The sequence below is a fragment of the Musca autumnalis genome, unplaced genomic scaffold, assembly GCF_047663935.1.
Source record: "Musca autumnalis isolate F117 unplaced genomic scaffold, ASM4766393v1 scaffold_4, whole genome shotgun sequence".
Lineage (NCBI taxonomy): Eukaryota > Metazoa > Arthropoda > Insecta > Diptera > Muscidae > Musca > Musca autumnalis.
In genome coordinates, this window is record NW_027411977.1 from 175209054 (window position 1) to 175233088 (window position 24035).

A 24035-nucleotide genomic window follows, 5' to 3' on the forward strand; every position below is an offset into this window, starting at 1 on the left:
AAAAAATCTTTTGACGTTTCAAATTCGATCAAATAGGCTGAAGCATCTACCTTGGTAATTGTGCAATGAACAAAAATCAGCTGACTGCCATTTAAATCCTCCAAAATGTATATCTAAATGCAATGAGATTTGTTCTGGATTTATTAAATCCAGTCGAGGATTTATGGCTAGTCTAAATGAGCTATAAGGTTTACAAACAAAAACAAATTTCAATGTGGTTGTTGTTGAGTTGTATTTGTCGTAGTATTAACTTTACCTTATATTTGTTCTACCATGTAAAAATATATAGAAAATACAAAATTATTCAGAATTTATGAAAAAAATATGTGTGTTCGTTTAGTTAAAATTTGTACAACTTGTTACTGGATGTTGTTCGTTTACTCTACAGTAACATGCAAAAGACCTTAGTCGATTACAAGAAGTTACTGGACTTGTACAAATTTGTACAAATTATTGAGTAAACGAACAGACCTAATGAATGAAATGTGTGTAGTTAAATATAGAAGATACATTTGAAGGAAAGTCTATTGCTTTTCCTGTTCATTTAAGTCGATGGTCAGACTAGCAAGGTTTCTTGAAACCAATTTCGTTAAAGTTTCTTTTCAAGTTTCGTTAGTGTCCACACACGTTAACGTGAAATTTCAGATTTTTGCGTCTCCTCTTTATTTTACCCTTCGCGTTTGTTATGTTTCTCATACCAATAAAAACCAAACAAACATAAATGAACTAAAAAACAACACAAAATAATTAACATCAATAATTAAATTAATATTAATAGTTAAATGTTGACTCTTTCATTAATCAAATGTTTTTATTAAATCTTTTTATGTTTGTTTGTTGTTAACGTTTGCTTGAGAAAATAAAAATGAAAGAAAATGGAAGGAAAAAACTTGCAACGAATAACAAGAAGAGGCAACACCACAAACACAGAAAACCATGTACACGGGTTTCACTACTTCATACCCCTCGCCTATAAACTTGACGTCGCCATATTGAAATCGTGCTAGTCTGACCATCGACTAATTTATATTTTATGTGTTTTCGGTTCAAATTTTCGTGAAAACAAGGAAACAAAAATGAAGGAAATGTTGTTTATGTTTCTGTTAATTACGAATGGTGTCGTGGAAACGGGTTAATTCGTGTACGTCGTTCGACAGGCAAACAACGTAATTGAAACGCTCGTGTGAACATGACATAAGCAGTTGCTGTAGAGATCCCTACAAAAAAAACCGTTGATTGATCTCTACAGATTTCTTCAAAAGATAAACAAGAGAGTATACATTTCGAAGAATTTGTTATAAAATAAAGAAATAACGAATTGAGTTGCGAACATTTTTGCGTTAATTCACGAGACGGAAATTTTTAATGAAGTGGAGTTGGTGTCCATGTCGAAAGCTGAACTATTGATGGGAAGGCTACATAAAACAACTTTAGGATGATGAAAGAAAATCAGATGCGCTTGGATTAAATCGAGAACGGAGGAAGTAATCTCAAATGTTATTGAATTTAATGGAACCTTTTTTTAATTTATGTTTATATAATAAAGTTCTTTGTGTTCTTGTTTTACACAAATAATCAATGCGTTTTATTTATTTTGGGATATTTCGCAATGGCTTGCATTTTAATTGCATCTTTGGACTTATTAAAAACGCAATCAGAAGAGTGCCTTTAAATTAAATTCAAAACACTACATCAAAAGCTGTGATTTGGATCGAAAATGGAGTGCATCTCAGCTGTGTGCTGTGGAAGCAAAATTGAGTGCATCGTAGCTGTGCGCTCTCTTGTAAAATTCATAAGTGAATTCATAGGAAAAGATGTACTCCAACGGCAAATGTACCGTACACTTGCAGTGATTCAACTGCATCCGCGGATGCAAACTTTTTGCTGGGAACGGCAATTGTACTGTACACTGGTACTGATTAAACTGCATCCACGGATTCAAACTTTTTGCTGGGCCAATAATAGTTGACTCCGTCTTTCGAAAGTCGATTAAGAATAATCGATTATCCGGTTTTCGCACAGTCAATAGTCGACTACGACTTTTAGAAATTTTACGGCTAATAATCGATTAACCAAAATCGATTTTACTTATCCCTAATTTTCCATTATTTTCTTTCATTTGGTGATGATTGAATTTTAACTGTTGTTATTTTGTCAATTATGTGAACGAACGCAAAATTTTTGGAAATTTGTGAAATTTGCTATAAAGAATACCAACTAAAATATATAATAATATAGAGATAAAAATGTAACAAATTCAACGAGATACGTGCAAAAATCAAATGTAAAATATGAAACTAATTTCTAGTGCTTCAACAAAGAACGAAGAATAAAAACATAAAATAAAAATCAAGTCAAAGAATAAAAGGAAACGAGAGAATTGAAAAAAGGAATTATATGAATTGAATTTGGTGCCCCTTTTTATTTCTTTTTTAAGTTCATTTACAAAGTGACAAATAGAAAACTATAACCCAGAAAAAAATCAGAGGCAACATTTGAGAATAAAATTAGAAAAAATATTGTGAGCGAGTGGCTCTGCTCTGCCAGTTGCTACTGAACTCTTACGGAAGAAAAAACTGAAGGGTCAATTAGTAGTCGTGTTGTTATTTTCTTTACATTTGCAATTTACCCTTCCGCTGCCCCGAATTAGAGTGGCTGACTTGCGGTGAGGACGACTGATTTAGTCATCATGGATATTTTAGACATCGATGAAGCTCTTAAAGATGATTCTTTCATGTAAGTAAAAATGTAGAAGCAGTCGATGTATTTTCTTATTTTATGTTAATCAATTCTTTATTTCATTGTATTTTCCTTTCAGATTCCTTGAAGACAAAACCCATGATGACATTTCCAACATATTGCAACAATGGAAGAGTAACAATTACATGCCGCCTTCTAGTAACACCCAAACACAGCAACAACAAGAACAAGGTAAAGTATCACCAAACGACCCACAATAATTTTACAGACAAACAGTAGCAACAATGTTTGCCTTCCTAACAGTATATACAAATAGGTTACTACATTGCAATGTTTGGTTGTGTCCAATACATAAATCGGTCAGAGCCAACTACCAACCGGTAACTTGTTTTTCCATATATGCTAAGCCTTCATAAATCTCGACTTCAATTTATGGCAGTACTTGAAAATAATGTATGTACTTTGTTATAACTTGTTGAATGGTGGTTCAGTCACCATTGATTTTGGCCATCTATAGGTATGCAAATTGTTGTTGGTCTAAACCGCCAGCGCGTGTTTGTTTCTTGTATAATCGATAAGAAGGTGTAAAGCCAAATACAAAATTTGTCTTTACAACGTTCGGCATTTCTTTTGTAATATGTTTTTGAACATTTGTACTAATTTATAAGTATGAGCAAAGTGCTACAGTGAAATGATAGGTCACCCAGTTTGTGTGATGTTGTTAGGAAAATATGTATGTAATGCTTAAAGAAAATGGAGCTTCTAATATGTCCAATTGGAAAATTATTTATTTCGTACACAATTGTGTATTAACCAATTATAAACATTTTTCTAGATGTAAACAAAGTGCTTGGCCCAATCAACAAGAACGGAATATTTTTCGGAACATCTGAGTAAAAGTTTTTTCCGATTTCAAGATTTGAAAATAAAATTAAAATTCTACAAATTAAAATCTGACTTAAACATTAACCCAGATATGCTCATTGCTTGATCTTGATCATTTTAAAAGCATTTTTAACATATTTTGGAAGCAAATGTGAAATAGTAGTATGTTTAGGTTTTTTTTATAATTTTTTTGAAAAAAGTTTTTTGAGACCGCTTTTATATAACTGGGTATTATGCAACACAAAAATTTTGGCATATAGTCCAAAGTCACATGTTCGGCATCTAGTTAAGGTTGTTTGATAGCAGGCTCCACATCGTGTATGATTTTCTTATAAAGTTTCCCAATAGACAATCGGTCATAATGCAAATCATTGTTTAAACTAAGCGATAGATGACACCTTCGCAAAAGTAGAACTCAAAAATAGTAGCTGAAAATAATGGGATCACATAGTATCCCCCGAGGTATAGACGTGTACTGAGTATGTCAACAAAATAGACCGTACTTTGATAAACGTGACATATGAAATTAGCAAGAATTTTGTGTGTCCTATATATAGGACAGTGGGCATATTTGGTTTAAAAATATATTCTCCCTAGATATAATTTGTGACAAAGGCTACACATTTCCTCCTTAGTGATTTGCAAAGAATGAAAGCACTACTTACTAAAAACATTTCAAACATTCACCAATTATGACATACAAACATAAATATGTTTCCAAAACATCATAGAACTGATATTTCTCTCGTGTAAATGACTCATTAAAATGAGACAAAATGAACAAAATATTTAAAAAATTCAGTTAGGTTTTCTCGTAAAGGCAAAACCTAAATTATTTGAATTATTTGAAGTTTAGTTATTTTAATTTAGGTTTTGCCTTAATATGTTCCTTAGAGAAAATAATAAAAACAGATATTTTGAAAGGACTGACAAGAGATGGAGCTTATAGGGAGGTAAATTATTATTGTTTTGTTAAACATTCTTCCTTTCGGTCATTTCATATTTTATAAATTCTAAACTGCGCCTTAAACTAAATATACATGCATCCATAAGGCATCCTCACATGTCTGATATCTACATTACATTTGGTCCAAGTTGAGCTGAGTCGCTCAGCTAAAATTTTTTTCTTTAAATTGTAAATTTTTTTGCTTACTTACTCCTGATTTAAGACTTTCATTTTTTAAAGACATGAATGTGAGATATCTAACTGTAAAAAAATTCCATCTCGATCGGAGCTGAGAGGCTCAGCTCAACTTATGTCTTACATTTAATAGGAATTTGATTTATGGAAGATCGGGAGCTCTTCTCAATGAAGAACAGCAGCATTTTTATAGAATACGAGTGGCTCTTGGTATTCTCTTATAAACACGGTAGGGTGTCACCGTGGTGCAATGGTATGCACACCCCCCTTGCACGCAGAAGGTCGTGGGTTCGATTCCCCGGCTAGGCAACATAAAATTTTCAATGGTGGCAAAATACCTCTAAGTAATATTGGCAACATTTCCTGAGTATTTCAGCCATGTAAAACTTCTCTACAAAAATGGTGTCTTAGGACACGCCGTTTGTACTAGACGATAAACTGTAGGTCCCATATCATTGAGCTAAAATGAATCGGGGTGCACTCATTGACATGAAAGAAGTCTCCCTTGTCCCGCCTGGGATGTTTATAGAAACAATTATTATTATTATAGACTTCCTCATAAAAGTCCCATGCTTCTTGAATAGTCCCCCAAAAAAGTTATCTTAGGAGATTATACTTTTCCTGATAGTATACTAATAGGATTCTCTTAGAAAATGACAGGAAGATCATGTTATAGAGAAACCTAGCTTTTTCTAACAGAAATTTAGCGCGAAGGTTTACTCATTGGAGTTCAATATCATTTCTGTATAAGGCCATTTGGTCTCCTTATTGAAGATCAGTAGTATTTCTCTTGAAATACTGCAAGGTCTTTCATAGAAATCTAGTAGCTCCTTTTATAGATTGCTTCTTATAGAAGATTAGATGAATAGACCAGTGAACCTTATATGAGATGACCTAGAAGATCTTCGTCCAGAATATGTAGGATTTCAAACATTGGTGATTGATTTTTTCTGCTGAGGCCAATGACAATTTATCTGATGACGAAGTTGACGATTGATCTAACCTTCCGATGCAGGACACAATTCAAGAAGGAACCTAATGGGCAAGGATCCCTAGTCCATTTCGACAAGAAAGTGCAGGTTTATCACGATCAATTTGTAAGGTGCTCCGCAGAGGCCAAGTTGAATTCAAAATCAACATTAACCCGAATGGTTGATGGTGTCTTGGGTGGGTCTGTCACCACTTCGGCAAAGTTGAAGGATGTGAATTCAAAGGAAATTAATCAAGGATACAAATAACTGGGAAGACTGACTCAGCAAAGGCCTCTCTACCTGGGGGTGTGCTTTCAACCAGAAACTACCGTTGACCGTGAACACTTGCGTGAAAATGCATCTTTGAGAGTCAGTGATGGAAAAGTGGAGCTTGGGAACGTTCAATAAAAAATTAGATATAGAATTTATTGGTCTTCTAGTAGTATCTGCTTACTAAAGCGTAGTCAATTATTAAATTATCGTTTTAACTTACTCCATAAATAAAGAATTAACCCACACAGTTCAACAATAGTAGCCAAAACCAATAATTAACATGTAATGCAAGGTGTCAAAGAAATGTTTTCAAAATGTATTGAAGGTTCCAAAATACCTCGTGCTTTTGGTAAATACTTACATCACATTTTGTGGATTTTATTGTTAATAAGGATTAACTACTAACAAGTATCAACAATATTAGGTATAGAATATCCCTACTAAGAGGGTTACCATATGGACCAATGGGGTATCAGTTCATATTACATGGAAATAATGTCTTATAGGTCTTAAACCGGGAATATCTCAAAACTATGACGTTTTGTGAGTTTTTTAGTTCACCGGGAGGGACTGTCATTAATTACAATAAATATTACCTTCAGCAGAATTCAATCGGAGCGTTGCCAGATCGACTTAAAAAAGTACCGACCATATTAACGGTAAACGAGACCACATAGATAAATAAAAAAAATAAATATAAGGGGTACAGATTTCGACAATTTTCAAAAATGCTTACTACGACCTGTTGGGACATTTCGTTTACACTGAAGTAATACTGTGGCATATTTTTCCAAGTGACGGGGAAATAATGCTACAGTTTTACCATGGAATAACAAGGACCCTAAACACAATTTCAGTTTAATAAAACACGTTTAAGCCCTGGTTATTGACCTTTGTGGTCTCGTTTATTGTTAATATGGCCTTTTACTTTTTAGTCGGTCTGGCAACCCTATTGATTGAGTTCTGCTGAAGGAAGTTTTACAACCTTTCCCTCCACAAATTTGAACATTTTTATAAGTTTTTATGAACGGGAACGCTCAAATCAATATATCATAGCTGAAGTGACCTAATGATAATTAATATTCCTATATAGTATTAGCATAAGTTTGTATTGAATTTGAGGCCAGCGCCCCATTTTTTATATCGCCAAAGTTAACTTCATACAAAAAATCTATACTGAGTCCACTTGCATTTTAAATGTTTATATTACCTTCTGTTACTTTTATATTACTTTCTGTGTGTATTTTGTTTTAGCAAGATGGACCCCTTGCAATATTGATACTCTATCTGGATTTTAAGAACTGCAAATGCCCACATTATGTATATAAATGTACATTTCTCGAATTATTACGGTGTTTGCATGAAGAGTTCTTCTTAATACAATAGCCACTTGATAAATGATGTTGGGATTGATAAAGTCGTCCCGTCCAAATTTCTGCCTTTTCCTACTAATTTTATTTTGTAATATGTATACTAGAAAAAATGCAAAAAAATGAATTTTTACAGTGTTTTATTTAACTTGCTTTAGTGTCCGTTTAGTTCAAATCTAGTAACTTATTTTTAACACAGTTGCAGTTGACCAATCGAAACTTTGCACACTTTTCAGATTTGGACGATAATATATGAATATGAAAACAAAACCAATATGGTTCCATTTTTCCTATAGCCCCAGGCCGGATTTTGGTGTAGCCATCATGAAAAATTATTTTCTAGTTTTAAGTGCATTTGTAAATAAAATACTGTAGCTTAATTTTTTTAATTATTTGTTATATTATTTGATATACATATGTATATGTAACTTAAACATTTTAAATGTTTTAACGTTTTCTCATTGTTTCTATCTTTCTTCTTTTCAATTTCAAACAATACCAATCTTCCAATTATTAATCTGCATATCCACATGCAATAAAATTATGACTACGAATGCGATCATGGATTTGGATATGTTCGTGCAGCATATAAATTAGATTCCAGAACGTTCACGCGACCAAAACGGAAGTTGGCACAAAATCTTGAACAACAATTCGTAAGTATTATTATATGTAAAATGTGTTATTGTTTATGCACTTTTTGCTAAATTTACTAGATATTATTAATGTTTGGCCTTCTTTAAATTAGTTTATTATTATTAAAATAACTTTCAAAAATTGAAGTTATCATACTTGTAAATACAAATTCGGCCTTTTAAAAGTAAAAAGGGAAACAACGTAACATGTAATGTTTAACAGTTTGCGAGTTTGTGCATACACATGTATCTACATATATGACTAATCATTGTCGTATATAAAATTGTTGCGATTATGTTATTACCTCATAGCATTTTTAGCAGAGCACGGACAATAGAAATACAATAGTTTAAACATTTTATTTAACATTGTTTTCGAGTGATTAGCAAATCTTTCCCTCTTAAAAGTTAAATGCGGAATAGATTGGGGTAACAGATTTGAAATTTAGAATTATAGCCCTTCCATTCTGAAAGTCTGTTCCGAAAGAAGCCCCTAACAGACATATTGAACACTGTCCTGTTGCCAATTTTTATACAAACCTATATAGCATCAAAACTGCTTTAAAAAAATCTGTTAACTTGCTTGGCAATAATTATGGCTGTCGTTAAAAATTGGTAAGGTACCTACTTCAATGCCAGACAGTCACATTTAGAAATTCGAGGTAAAGAGTCGAAGTATCGTAATTAAAAACTATAAATTTAAAAATTTGTCACAAATGTTTCGTTTTTTTTTTTTGGCAGTAAGTCGTCCCCGCGGTCCATATTACAACAGTATAAGTCTTTTTCGAGAGCAACCGGTAGTATGAAATAATGGACCAAAAGCACCAAATAAAAACTCTCAAAACCAACTAACATGAGTGATGAGCATGGATCACACGGCAGCGGGTTCTTCGTACCGGATTGACGAAACCAAAAGCTTTTCCTCCAGCGTCTGCCAACACAGCATCAAACCTATGTTGGTACCATAACAGCAGCTGAAGAGACCAACAATTTACTAATTGAGTACCCGATTTAGCCGAAACTTTGCACATCGGAAAATTTATTCCAAACGTAGGGATATCAAATTGGAAGAGTTCACAAAATTTCAACATTTTTGCTTAAGTGCAGTTTCAGGTCCATCCGATTTGGCTGACACTTTGAACATTGTAAAATTTCTTTCAAACATACATCAAGTTCCAGGATTGAGGTTCTATATTGGAAATCTTTGGGCATCTCCTTCACAAAGTTCACAATTTGTTCTTAAGTGCAGTTTAAGGTCTGTTCGAGAATTCTTTGGAAGTTTTTACCGAAGGTACTCCTTGTAGTCCTCTTGTGATATCTATTGAAAGGAATGATACCTAAAGGTCACTTCCAAAATAGGTTATGTCGGTCCATTGCTCCGCGACGTTTTTGGGTTTTAATCAAGAATTTATTAGTAGAATTTAAACATTTATTCGAAACTTCTACAATCGTTTAAACAAATACCGGTTTTGTTGGCAAGTTCATACAATCAAAATGGGCCACAAAATTCTGAAACCCCCTAAATAAACTGCCCGTTAGTATTCTCACTCTCTCCGTTAAATTGAAACATCAGGGATACAAAACTCAGGGGAAGTTTTCTTTCAGTATAACCCCCATAATTTTTTCGAAGAAGGATTTTGGTTGTGTAGCCGGTATTCGATATGTCCACAGATAAAAGTTTCAATAAGCTATGAGTACATATCGATTCTATTTTCAGCTCAGTGGTACTTTATCGTCATCTTGATATAATTAAGTAAAATCTGTCAAAATTTAGATACATAATTGTATAATCTGATCCACATCAAACACGATGTTTTGGCTCTTAATGTCTGAACATTTTCTATTCACCTACCTCTTGGAGCCACCGTGGTGAAATGGTATGCACACCCGCCTTGCACGCTGAAGGTCGTGAGTTCGATTCCCTGGCCAGTCAACATCAACGGTGGCAAAATACTCCTCAGAAATGTTGAAGACATTTCCTGAATAATTCAGCCATTTAAAACCTCTTTACAAAGTGGTGTCTTAAGACAGGCCGTTCGGACTCGTCGATAAACAGTAGGTCCCATATCATTGAGCTAATATGAATCGGATGAATCGGGGTGCACTCATTGATATAAGAGAAGTCTTCCTTGTCCCGTATGGGAAGTTTGTGGAACAATTATTATTACTCTTGAAGCTTCATTATATACCTAGTTTATTGGAATGAAGAAGCGGTTCAAGATTTAGGGTAGCTTCAACAGCGGTTTCAAATGTTTTGCGAAGAACATTATGCATGGGAGCGTCGTAAATGTAGGGTTGGGGACATTTACCAATGATGTCGACAAATCTTAGTCACTTCACATTTCAACAGGATGCAAACTAAATGAAGTTGCGATATGGTAGACCTGCTAAAACAAGATATTTATATGGAAACAGCTTTAACATATGGTTCCCGATTGAATTGTGAGGAAATATTATATCCAATAGATTTCGACGATTCCACATTAACAGTTATTAGTTCTATTTTGGGCAATTTTTCGTGATACCAAAAATAGCTTATGTGAAATTAAGGAAATCATTTTGAAGTATTTGGATAAACCTTATGATTTATGTGATTTTATAATTATAATATGTACACATGTGAATCTGTGGGAAAATTTATCTACATTATGTACTCTTAAAAGTTTCAATTCAATTTTATACAAATGTTATTAAACATACATACATATATGATATAATAATTGTCGTCTATGTGTGTGATATGCGTTTGTTTCCGCAAATCAATCGACCGTTAAAATATTTGTCTATTCAACCTTGAAGTCAATAAATCGTCGCATTTATCTCATTGGCAATTTTCATTTTTTTTTTTAATATTTTTAATATTTAAATAATATTTATTTATTTATTTATTTATTTATTTATTTAACGTTATAGTAACAAAGCACATTTTGCCATCTAGTTACACAAAACAACAGAAATTATACTACTCTGAGATCAAAAAACTTAATAATATAATAAAAAATAAAATTTAGAAATATGCTACTAATAAATTGAATTGAAAATAATGTAACTTAATAAATTTATTTATTGTCTTTGGTTTCGTCAGTATGTTAGCAAAAGGGGTTTCCTCTCATTTATTATACAATATGATTACTTTAAAGCTCAGAGCAGCTGCTGGTGACGCAAATTGACACCAAACAAACCCCAAAGTATGATATGACTCACACACACCATTAAACTTTATTATACTAATCTTTTGCTGTTTATGAGGACAATAAGAAAGATACTGACCAATAGTACTATCAGACTATAAATATTAGTATGATATGTATGTACATATGTATGTATCTTGATGAGAGTAAAATAATATAACAAATAAAGATTTCATATTATACTATTCATTTGTTAAATATTTATCTTTTATTTTTCAATACTGGATTTCTAATTGTTTTTATTTTTCTTTAGACAAATACCTCCTCAAGTGCTTCACATTACCAACAAAATCAACCACAACAGACATACAATAATTCACAACATGATAACCCAATGCTTAATTTGGAGATTGGTGGTTTGGTCACAAATATGCAAAAATCATTTTTGCATGATGTATCGCCACCCTCCTTCTCATCCATGGATGCCTCCATAGATCGTATGAATAACTCCTTGATTACATCAGCCGATTTTTCCAACATCAACTTTTTACAGTCCACAAACAGTTTAGACTTTGGGGGAAATGACATAAATGACCATGGCGATTTTGATTTGATGGGTAAAATAACAAATGATGGATATACTCTCAGTGACATGATTAGAGATCGAAAGGCCTTGGAGTCACTAACAATGTCGAGCGAAGGAACTTTGATTAAAGACATGCACATTGGGCAAATCGATGACATATCTCTAACACTAAGTAAAACCGCTTCCGGATGTAGTACCATGGACAATTCGACAGAAAGTGTAGAGGCAAACAACCGAACCATAGAAATTCCCAATAAAAATCGAGGTTTGTCGGATCTAAAATCGAGTAATGGTGGAAGTTGTAACAGCAACAGTGGCCTCGATTTAAATCGTACTATGGTACTAACAGATGAAATGATTGGTGATATAACATACAATTTGGTAGAGAACAGTATGTACGGTAGCATGGCTTCCGAAAAGGCTCATAACCTTACACACAGTCTAACGAAATCACAACAGCCCGGCTCGGAAATAATATCCAAACCTGCTTCAAGTTTAGACCAAACTATTTGTATTTCGACGGATGGAATATGTGGGGTAACGGTGGAAAAAACAGAAAATTCCACGTTTGATTGCCAAGAAAACATAACTCCCAACAATCGTTGTGAGACACCGGAAGGTGTGGAAAAACCAATCACTTCATTGAAGTACTACGAATCTACGCCACAAGCAACGAGTGTGCGCTACAATAAGCAACATTTTACACCCACACTAAAAATGGTGGATGATGTCAATATTTCACCGATAATAGCATCATCAGCCATGCTTCCAAACAATGCAACACGGGTTCTCAATGACACTTTTGAGCATGAGCAGCGTGTAAACAAAGCCAACAAAATTATCAATACCAACACTTTCTCTGGTAAATTGCCTTTGAACGCCACGGTAGAAATGATTGAAAACATTGAAAACCCTAATGGAACATATGAGAAACAAAGTCGCCGCTTCGAACCTCCAAGTCCAGTTTCTTTAGAAATGAAAAACGTCATGGCTTTGGCTCAAGCAGAAGCTAACCTCTTGGCATCAAACAATAACGAAGAAGAATTTGATCATATGTTGGACGAATTCAGCAAAGTCGAACTCAATGCCGAACAGTTGAAAATGAAAAAGTCTCTGGATTCTATTAAAAAGCGCTTTAACTATGGCCCCAACAAGGATAGGTCACATCCTAGAGAAATTTCTCGCGAAGCCAAAGACATGCGAGATATGATGAGGGTCTCGGCCGATATATTGGGTGAAGATGATCACTCATCCAAAGATTACCTTAACATGACCATGGATATTGTCGGGAAAAGTGACATTAAACTGTCTAAAGAGACATTAGTGGAATCACCACATGCCCTAAGCGAAGGTATGGATGGTATAAGGAGCCCACTGAAAGATTCAGTTACCAGCAGCAGTATAAGTGAATCGAAAATCTCAAATGGTGGACTTAGTATGTCTTCGGCAAGCAGTGCAAGCAATGGAGGTGAGAGACTGTTAAGTCGTCGTAGTCGCCTTTACGATGACTTTAACTTGTCGACACTTTCGCCTAGTTCCACTCATGGCTCGAAAATATCTTTGGGTTCTTCGTTTACTGTACATAAAGATGACGACCACAACGTTGCCGCAACCACCACCGATGAGACTCGTCCAAACCTAACAAGTGAGACTGAAAATGTGAGTAGTCAAAATGCTCTTGAAATGGTGCAAGAAAAGACTGAGAATGCAACTGAAGAGGCCAATGCAGAAGCGACAACAGCATGTGCCCAAGCACAGGACACTTCTTCAGCAGCACAATATAAACTTGCCGAAAAACGAGAAAGAGATCGAGATCGTTTCAAAACCATAAAGATTAATAAAAATCGCAGTGGTAGTGGAACGGGACAAAATGGACTGGAATTAAATGTGCCTTGTATTGATGATTTTGATGTAGATGTTAATGCTGATGCGAGCTTACAACAATCGAATTCTCGAATTTCCAGACGAGATCAAACAGTTTCACCCGTTTTTAATAATAATAAATCGGAGGTAGAGATTGCCGACACCAATAAAACAGCATCGAAAATTAATCCCAACTATTTAACGTATAAGAAGCCAAAAGACAAACAGCAGGCGAATGTCCGAAACTTGCCAGAAATTGCTCCCGCTTCTACAAACACAATTGCAGTAGCGCCGGATGCTAACAAACCACGTTCACTCTCTCGTCCGCGATATTTAAGTGGATTGACAAAGTTCAGTGCCGTAAGCAAGGCAACATCAGCCGATGAACTAGAAAAGTCAATTCCCCGCCAAACAAATTTGAATGCCACAACCAGCAATGCAATATCTAGCGGCTTAATAAAAGCGACGAGTGCTGCGAATAGAACACTTATTGGAGGTCAGGCAAATGCACAGCCAAGTGGAGAGTTGAAAAGTCCCATGGGTGTTAAATCAAAGTCATTTCACAATTTGTCAAGCAATCATACCTCAGCCTCCAATATTAGCATTGGAGGTGGTGGAGGTGTACCTGCTCCGAAAACATTCGGTCTTCGAAAACCTAGTGCAACATCAACTGAAAAATTGGTATAATTAAAGTTTGATTGATTGTAAAGAAAATATTTATTAGATTTTGTCCGTTTTAGGTTAAAACAAATCCCAACCGGAATTCAGCACTTTTAAATCCTGTTAATGTACAACAGTCTATAGCTCAACAGGTAAGTCCCAACAAATCACATTTTTGACACAAGTTGTGAATAATAAATACAATGTTTGCTAATTTTCAGAAGAGTGAAGAAACTGTATTTAAAGTTCCAAAGCTTGTATCTGGTCTTCGAGCGCCCGGTAGCATTAGCAACAATTCAACAACAGCAGCGAGTAAGCGAGCTGGTTTGGCAAGACCATCTTCCGGTTATTTCAGTCTTAATGTAACCGCTAAAGGTGTTACACAAGCACACCCAGACGCAGATAGTGATAATGGTCGCCATTCTCCTACTGATGTAAGATATATTTTGTATGCATTTTATTAGAGCGTGAATTTTCACAATTATTTTCGCATTTTCTTTTCTTAAACCAGAGTATGTCATCGGCATCTTCCAGGGGCAGTGCTCAAAGTCTAAATAAGCCCATAGGTATTAAAGCACCTAGTGCAAATACAACAACCAACACAACAGCAATAAAAACAAGCAACATCAATGCTACAGCTGGTCTCACAAAAATCACAGTCGGTTCTACAGGTATTCCGAAGCCATCTGGCCTAAGGCCACCATCGGCCATTAAACGCAGTGGACTTCCTCGACCATCCAGTTTTGCTAAATAAGACGTTTTAGTTGTGTAATGTTATATGGAACAAAATATTATCCTTCGATAGAAAATTTGGATAATTTTTCTACTCCTAAGTTCTCAAATATACAAAATATTTCAAGATATTATCCTAAGAACTCGTAAAAAGAAAAAAAAAACAATATTTTCTAAAGTTGATTAAAAACTAATATTATTTTTATTCATTTATTGATTTTTTAGAATCAATCAATACCATTTTTTTCGAATTAACATTATTTTTAGACTACAATTTTTGGTCGCATTTATAAAAAAGAGTAATACTTTTTACTATAAACAAAATTGTATTATAGATACTCAGCTCAATTAAGCTCACAGAATCTATCATCAACAAAAAAGTATTGTTTTGAAACTGTTATGTGAAAAAAAGTACAGACAAATGTTGTTACAAGTTCCTGCCTTTGTAAAATTCAGGAATACAAAGATGTTATTTGTGAATCTAATTTATCGCTCATCGAAATGAAACGACATGGTGTATTACATTATATAAAGTACATAAAATATTACAAATCAATAGTGCAGTACATCATACATCTACACCATGTTTAAAGAAGAAAAACTCATACATTTTAAATCACATTTTTTTATTCGAATACAACAAAAAAGTATTTCATATGTTCATCCAAAGCCCTGTGTCCAATAAAACAGTTAAAAATTGGTTTGGAATAAGTTAACCTTAAGAAGTGCCAATTATGATTTCATTGCTTTTTCATAGAAAACCAAAACCCAAAAGAAAACATAATAATGAGTGAGTTTGGTAAAACCACTAAGCAAGGTAACAAGATGCAGTCTGAGTAAAGTGATAAGGTGGTTAAGGAATTAAAACGAACCTGCTTACTTGTGAAAAAAATACAAAATCAAAAATATTTTGCCCAAGGAAATTATGCTATTTTCTCCATTTCATGCATATCCCATGATTTAGTTTGTAAGTTGAAATTTTATTTTAAATAAATTATATTAATAAACATTGTATAACTATCTTACTCTCTACTACTATTATTAATATTATAACATATTTCGCACCTGAAGCCATCCTCTCCCGGGTTTCATTTATATGCTTTTAAATTATACATACAAATATGCCTGTTCTAAATCTATTGAAATATACCAATTAATAAGTTAATTTGTTGCATCTCATATCCATAAAAATAGCAAATACACAAACACATACATGCGTATTATTATTATTGGCTTGTTACACAAATGCACTTAAAACACTTTTAGTTTTTGAATGTTTTAACTTAATAATTAATAATCCCCCATACTTTGAGTAATGTTTTTATTATTTCTTTTTTGTCTTAAGTTTTTATTCATAAAAGAAATGCTGAAAAGCATTTTATATTAATATTGAATAAACTGTATAATTATACAAAATTTACGCTTGTTCACTTATTGTTGAGGGATAGAAGGGTGGTTTTGTTTTACAGACGATGACTGTTGTTGCGCACCAGAGAATCGTTTTAGTCATTGTACCATTACGATAAGGAGGAGGACAACAACATTGAGTACTGCAGGCTATGTGAAGATGTGGAAAAGGCTGAAACAATTCGAGTACCGTCCCTGCCGATGCTCTAGACCATAGCTGAGCTCGCATGTGTGCTAATACATAGGCAAATTGTGAAAACGTACTCTTAGTTTTTGTGAACCATAAATAATTAAACGTTCATGCAATTTTTTATTTATATTTTGTAATAATTTGCTTTGTGTACGTTAGACAACATTAATGATTAAAAAAATGTTGAAATAAGTAATGAAACTTCAAGAATAATAAAATATTCAGTGCAATCATGAATAAAAATTCCGTACGGAATTTGTTCCCTTTCCACAATTTCACAATTTTTTATTTCCATATTTATGCCCAAAAAGAGAATATTTTTTTCGATTCGACTAGTATACGCCATAACGAAGCGAAACTAGTAGTTTTCAACTTTTAACAAATATTGATTTTAAAAGAATTTCACTTTTTAAAATTATTTTCCGGGCGGAAAATTCAGAGGGAAATATTCATGATTGCCCTGATTAATTCTCCCTTAAATGTCCCTCTCTCTCTCTCTCTCTCTGGACTTCGCTCAGCTCTGTTCTAGACTGACAGGCAAAATGCACTGACTATTTGGTGTCCATGATTTTGAATCTATCTTAATTCCTTAAGTGGCTTCCCAACCACTCTGTTCCATCTACTCTCCTCCTACATCTTTCCTATCCCTCCCCTTCCTTTCCCCTACTACAATTTTAATCTCTTTTCAGTATGAATGAACACAGTGGGCCACTGGTTTCCTAGTGAAGTGACTGTCAGCAACGACAGCTACGCATCCTATAACCCAAATCTCGCGATTCTATTACAACGGCACAACATTTTTCGTGCCCATATCCATATTTCCTGAGATAAGGACCCAAAAGCTCTAAAAAAACTCACTGGCACCATCTAAAATTACTTATGAGCACGAATTGAGTATTCAACAACTGTTTGAGGATCGTTTGGAAAATTTTACCGAAGGCAATCCTACAGATTCTGTTTACAAAGATATATTTTCATAGCGATTATGAATCTTCACGTAGGGAGCTACTCACAAGTGAGTTGCAGTTCACTTTCACCTGCTCGAGCTATTATGATTGAGCAGGGAGGAGCACAAAAAGTGAACAAGGGTTGACAAGTCGGAAAATGGAAAATAATGGCGCGACTTGTGAACCCTTGAAATAATAATTTGTGTTGCCATACCGTCATTTTTTGCACAAATAACTTTGAGATTAATTAATTCTTATTTTTTGTATAAAAAATAAATAAATTTTCAAATTAATAAACATTTCTAGCAAGAAAAATGTCAGTTATTAACAATCCACTGTAAAAGAACATGGATATTGGTAAAAGAAAATACAACATTAAAACAACATGGCAACATCTGTAACAGCTGTTCTTTTGTTTTGGCAGATATGTGAAAATTGTTTATTTACACTGAAGAATTCGTGAAATTTATTGGAAAATCGTAAAAAAGTGAACAAATGTCGTTTAAAAACGTCTTTAAATGGCTACAATAAGTAAATGTTTAATGTTGCATTTTGGGTGATAACAGAAATGGCAAATTCTGAGGAATACCAAGGAAATGAAGTGGAAGTTGTGTTTAGCACCATCTCCCATTCTTTCCAAGACTGCGACCCCAAAAGATCCAAATCGTGTACATTACTCTCTCTAGGAATAACAATTGCAGACATGGGTTGCTCCTGATTGGGTCCTTGTATAGTTGTGAGCCGCTTTATGCAGAATGTACCTTTTTGATCTGTCCATACCTGAAAACTCGATTTAGGCCTTCCTTCACTGATACATACCACGGGCAACGTTTTAGTTAGAGTACTTGCTCGGGCATTACCGTGAGATAGGGATGGCTCTCACGGTAATGCCCGAGCAAGTACTGTAACTAAAACGTTGGGTGGGTTGGCCCGACACACTAGGTCCATCAAGAATGATCTTCACGTTCTAGAGAGGGAAGCCCAACCATACTGGATAGAATCCCTTGCTCAACAAGCATTTCAAGTAGTTTTGAATAGCTTTCACATGAATAAAGTCCACAACAAACCAGAGTAGTTTTTGCTCAACTATACTTGGGATATTGCAGTCGTCTAAATTCTTAGGCAAATATTGATAGCACCATGCACAGCACTCTGCGTCTTTTAATGGTGCGATGCCAAACCTAGTCATATAACTCCAGTGGATAGTTACATGCCATTCTTGGAACTGAAGGTAGACCCAATTTTGTACCAAATTCTGAAAGAATTCAGAGATTCAGACCGAATTCGTAAAGAACTCTGAAAAAATGTTAGCGGTCAATGTCCTAAGCTTTAAAAAACAAGAACATTCGTTTTATGCAACTATAAACATTATGGTAGAAATTTATAATAATGATATTTCTTTCTTTTTATAAGAATAAAAACAAAAACGCCCATTTGTTTTTAAATTTTTAAGTTGACCTCAAGCCAAATTAAAACCAAAGAAAATAGCGTCCAAAGGTCAACAATAACCTCACAACATAAAAAAATCTCTTATTATTTTTTGTTACTTTCAACCTAAAATACAATTAATTATCATTACAGATACAAAATATTCGTATTTTTTAAAATAAATGTTCACACTTAAATTTTTTTGTTCAACTCACTTTGATTTCGGTAGTGAGAAATTTCAGCAGAAATTTGCCTCTTTTTCTCACTTTTTTTACATTTTTAATAGCTAATTTTTTCAAGAACGTGAGTTTTGCTCACCCTCTTGTTGTTTATAATAAGGGAACAGTGAGAACATAACATCACTCACGGCGATATGATGTTTATAATAGGGGAGGAGGCGAGAAAGAGAAAACTCACGGTGAGAGGCCGTTCATAATTGGGCTGATCATCACTCACGGCGATATGATGCTTATAATAGGGGAGGAGGCGAGAAAGAGAAAACTCACGGTGAGAGGCCGTTCATAATTGGGCTGTTTGTTTCGTTGCCAAGTCCACACATGCTGAAATAATGACCCAAAAGTTAATAAACATTCCAAAATGGTCTACATATATTGGAAAAAAATCATCAGTACCAACTTCATAAAAGTTCAAAATTTTTCCTTAATTTTAGTTTAAGAGCTGTTCGAGGATCGTCTTCCTCTGGTCCTGTTTACGCAAGTCCATGCTGACATAATGACCCAAAATCTCGAAATATCTTACGGTGACCAACTAAAAATGGTTGTTTTATATTGAATATCCGGGAAAACGAACACGCAGATTTTTTTATTTATTTCACATTTATTTACCGTGAAAATCTCAATTATCTGGGGTTTTAATTTATTCGGCTTAAATTTCAATGGACGAAGACAATGAAAAAAAAACAACAAATATTGTTACTTCATAATCCGAGAAAATCGATTATCCATATTTGAGGTCCAACTGTAGATAAATATTGAAATTATCAAACTCTTTTCAGGTATTTAAGGGCCGATCAACCTAGGATGACTTTAAAACCTAAGGACCCAATCAGAGGTGTACATATTCAACAAATTACGTTTAGAATAAGGGCGAATGACTGCTTAAATCATTTTGCTTGAGAGGAAATGAAGTAGTTCGTTCTTTAATGTAGGCGATGTCTCTTGAATACTATTTCAGCCATGGAAAAATGTATATCCCATATCATTAACAGCTCTATTCTGAACATTCCCATGAGAAGCAAAAAATGGGAAAAGAAATTTCAAAATTCGAAATTAGTTACACCAAGTTATTAATGAATACTTTATGGAGGTGTAATTTTGTTTTATAATAAAAAATGTATTGTAATAGATATTGTTGAATGTGGTGCTAAAAAAAAGAAGAAAAATAAATGTAATTTTGTAAAATTGTTAAAGTTTTGCTTAAATACTTACATATGTAGAAAAATTTTTGTTATTGTTTCTTTTTTAAGTCAACTCCCTGATGATCATCATAGATTATGATCGAAATATCGGAAAAATAAAAACCAAACTCTGTTTTTATTTTCACCTGACCTCGAGCCAAAATAAACCATAAAATATGAAAAATGTATAAGCTTAGTTCCCGTACTTTTTAATGGTAAATCTCGTAAAAGAGAGAACTGCAAAAAATTTGTTCTCACACACAAGTTTTTTGATATAGTTCGGGAACGGAAAAATGGAAAATACGTCAAAAAAACTGGAACAAATGTCAAAGTCGGCGTATCAGCCAATCAGACGCCGGCAACCATGTTACTATTTTTTTACTCGCCCAAATTTGTCGTGTAAAAAGTTTTTAAAGAGAGCGTCATTCAGCGCCATTTTTGTTTAAAGAGAAGTGAACATTTTACAACTTTTTTGTGTACGGGAACGCTTTTTCGAGTAAAATGTGTAAAAGTCGTAAAAATTGTAAAAACTTTTTAGTTCTGGAACACAGCTATTGGCCTGTTCCCGTACTTTATAAAGTGGTAAAAGTCGTAAAAGTTGTAAAAGTCGTAAACGATTTTCATATAAATTTTGTGTACGGGAACGCAAAATGTGTAAAAGTGGTAAAAATTGTAAAAACTTTTTAGTTCTGGAACAGAGCTTATATTTGCATTGAATTCACGGTTTTTGAATTAGGTAAGTTAACAAACAACGCACCTAATTCAACAACCGTGCATTAGTTTATTGTTTTTTTTTTTTTTATTTTTATGCGAATGGAGTCAATTGTGCCATGGTGCGAACTAATATGAGCCTTAGGACTGTTCGATAACCCAAAAGTTTGACCAAATTTGTACAAACTTTTAAAAAATGTTGTTCGATAACAAACTTGTTCAATAAAAGAATAGTGAGAAGTTGTTGCAAGAACTTGCAAATACTTTTTACTTGCGAAGTTATCGAACAAACCTTTTCTTTTAATTATTAGGCAAGCAAGTATAAAATAATAGGAAATTTTTAAGTTTGTAACGAATTCAAAAGTTGTATGTTGATATCCATTCGGAATAATTTGAGTTAGGGGTTTTACGACAATATCGCTAGTTTTATTTATTCCCAATTATTAACAGTGTAGTAAATACAAATACCCCTGGGGCCTAATTACGTGATTCGATTCGATCGAGTATTTGCTCGTGAAAAAGATTTCGACACGATAAAAAAGCGGCATGACGAGATTCGATCGAAATCGTTTATCGAATGTTTCGAGAGTAACCGGTAATCGAACTATGAAAACCTATGTGTACTATAGGGAATATTATGAAGGTAGATGTAAAAAAGGTGTTTTTTTAAAGCAAGAACCAAAAAAAAAAACTAATTTATGAATGAAAAATGTAAATATTTGTGGAATTTGTTGAACAATACATTCAATAATAATTTCGGAATGAAGTTGTGCTATGGAAATAAGAAAATTATTAATTCTTGCAAAATCTTTTTGACATTGTTGTAAATGATTGCTGATACATCTACCTTAATAATCCTCTCTCAAAATAAATGAGAGAGAGTTTGGTGGATGTTTTGCATTAGCCTCTCTGAGAGAATGTTTCCTTTGGTAAACAACGGGGGATGAAATGTTTAAAATGTACTTCCCTTATACAATAAAGGCTATTAATATTAAATATTTTTTTTCTTTTTTCCAGAAATGCTTATTTTTCAACTTATTTTTTAACGACTGCAAAAGTAATTTTGGTTAATGATTGCATGCATTTTAATTCTAAATTTATCACAATTTCTCAAAACGACTGCAAAGGACTTTTCCAAATTTCTCTTGTTATATTGTCTAAAAAAATGCTGCCAATTATTTACTAACATCGTTTTTCTTCTATAAAACGACAACAAACAACAATTTTTACATTTTAAATAAAAAGACAATAAGGAAATCTTTCATTTTATTTGTTTGCGATAGGTAATTTGGCCTCGAGAAATTACTCGCAAATTTATGCTCAATTTCTCGATAATTTTACTCGATAACGAATGTTGTCATCCCAACTTTGAGTACTCAGGTCGAAACAACTCGATATCGAATCACATAATTAGGCCCCAGAGTTAGTAAAGGCAAGATATAGCATTGGCTGCTGTGGCCATCAGCTAGAACTTGTAATAGTTGGAAGTTACAATATATTTACACAGTTTAAATTATAATGTTAGATTTTGATATAAAATTATAAATTGCATCAATGTTGGCAGATGTCGGTTGTTAAGACAGATGCGGTGAAGATGTGAAAGTCGGTTGCAATATTGTAAAATGTGCTCTACTGAACAGATATTTCCGCACTTGGGGCAAGCATTGTTGACGTCTCTGTTAATGAGATATTGGTGCGTGGAGATAGTATGTCCCATACGGAGCCTTGAAAATAGTCGTATTTTCTTTTTGTCCATATTTATAGGGTAAATGGGCTTGATGCATGTTAGATTGACATGGTTGTAATGGTTATGTCTGAATAGAGATAATTTGCGAGCTCTAATATCAAGGAGATCGGATTTAATGTGAGCTTTCAAATCCATTTTTTCTATAATTGTGTCATACACTAGTGGCGATGTACATGCACTTTTGGCTGCTTCATCTGCGTAAACGTTTCCTTTGAGGCCAACGTGCCCAGGTGTCCAATATAATTTAATGTTGTTATTTTCAGATAATACATCCCTGATTGTATTAACTGAAATCCATTTAATATTCGATAAATTAGAAACAGCTTTAATTACTGATAAACTATCAGAACAAATAACAGTTTTTTGTTTAGTTGATCTTGCAAGGTTGATGGCTTCAATTATCCCTGCAGCCTCTGCTGTGAAAATGGAAGCAAATCAATAAGTTTTTTGGTTTTTAAAACATTTCCTTCAGCATCAACAACAGCATATGATGGTACTGAGTTTGTTTTCGAAGCATCAGTGTAGATAATTTGCCAATCAGAATGCTCAGATGAAAATTTTTTAAAATGTTGGGAGTATACGTATTTTGCATAATATTATAAAATTCAAAAAGATTAATTCTAATATTTTTCTCGATTATTACATATTTGCTCTGTTCCTGAATCTGCGAGAATCTTCTATTTTTTCTTTTATGTTATCGGAAAAAATAGTAAAAATTAGTAGATTCTTGCAGTTTGAATGCTAGAATTCACTTCTTCAATACAAAACTCATTAGATCATGTTAGTTCGATTAATTCAATAAATTAAAAAGACAACAGTAAATAAATATTTGTTTTTATTTGCTGTGCTGCGTTAATAGAATCAACCATGGCTCTTTTTCTCGTATTTCAATACACAATATCGATTTGTCGTTTAAAAAAACAAATGCTATTTTTAAACCAAGAAATCCGTCCTTGGAATGCCTATTTTTTTCATATTTTATGGATCTAAGGCGATAAAAATTAAAACAATTATCGTAGTATATCATGTTCCATCATATAAGAATATGCAAGATCTGAAGTCTACTATGACATATTTTACAGTACATTTTGTATGTTCATGTTTTATCATTGATATAAGAGAAATCTCCCTTATCTCTTCTGCGATGTTTGTATTGTATTTTGCGTTTAATATCAGCCTTATCATGAATGTAAAGCAGCCTAAAGAAGAGAGTGAGGACTGTCTGTAAATAAAACCAATTC

The 24035-nt window shown here is 33.6% G+C and overlaps 1 protein-coding gene across 3 annotated transcripts in view; it reads left to right on the plus strand.

Annotated features, from left to right (window-relative positions):
• The window catches only part of ssp2 (short spindle 2), a 29454-nt gene extending 13091 nt beyond the window's left edge, over positions 1–16363 (plus strand). The window contains exons 1-8 of one of the 3 annotated variants that reach the window (XM_073985915.1): positions 2122–2284; positions 2438–2736; positions 2819–2931; positions 7926–7996; positions 11420–14236; positions 14296–14367; positions 14437–14649; positions 14727–16363. In XM_073985915.1, coding sequence (XP_073842016.1) covers positions 2690–2736; positions 2819–2931; positions 7926–7996; positions 11420–14236; positions 14296–14367; positions 14437–14649; positions 14727–14969 — 3576 coding nt within the window. In that variant the 5' untranslated portion in view covers positions 2122–2284; positions 2438–2689 and the 3' untranslated portion in view covers positions 14970–16363. Of the gene's footprint in view, positions 1–1962; positions 2737–2818; positions 2932–7925; positions 7997–11419; positions 14237–14295; positions 14368–14436; positions 14650–14726 lie in introns of those variants that run through there. The other 2 variants (XM_073985916.1, XM_073985917.1) reach the window with 2 other exon arrangements.
• Positions 16364–24035: the final 7672 nt, after the last annotated feature.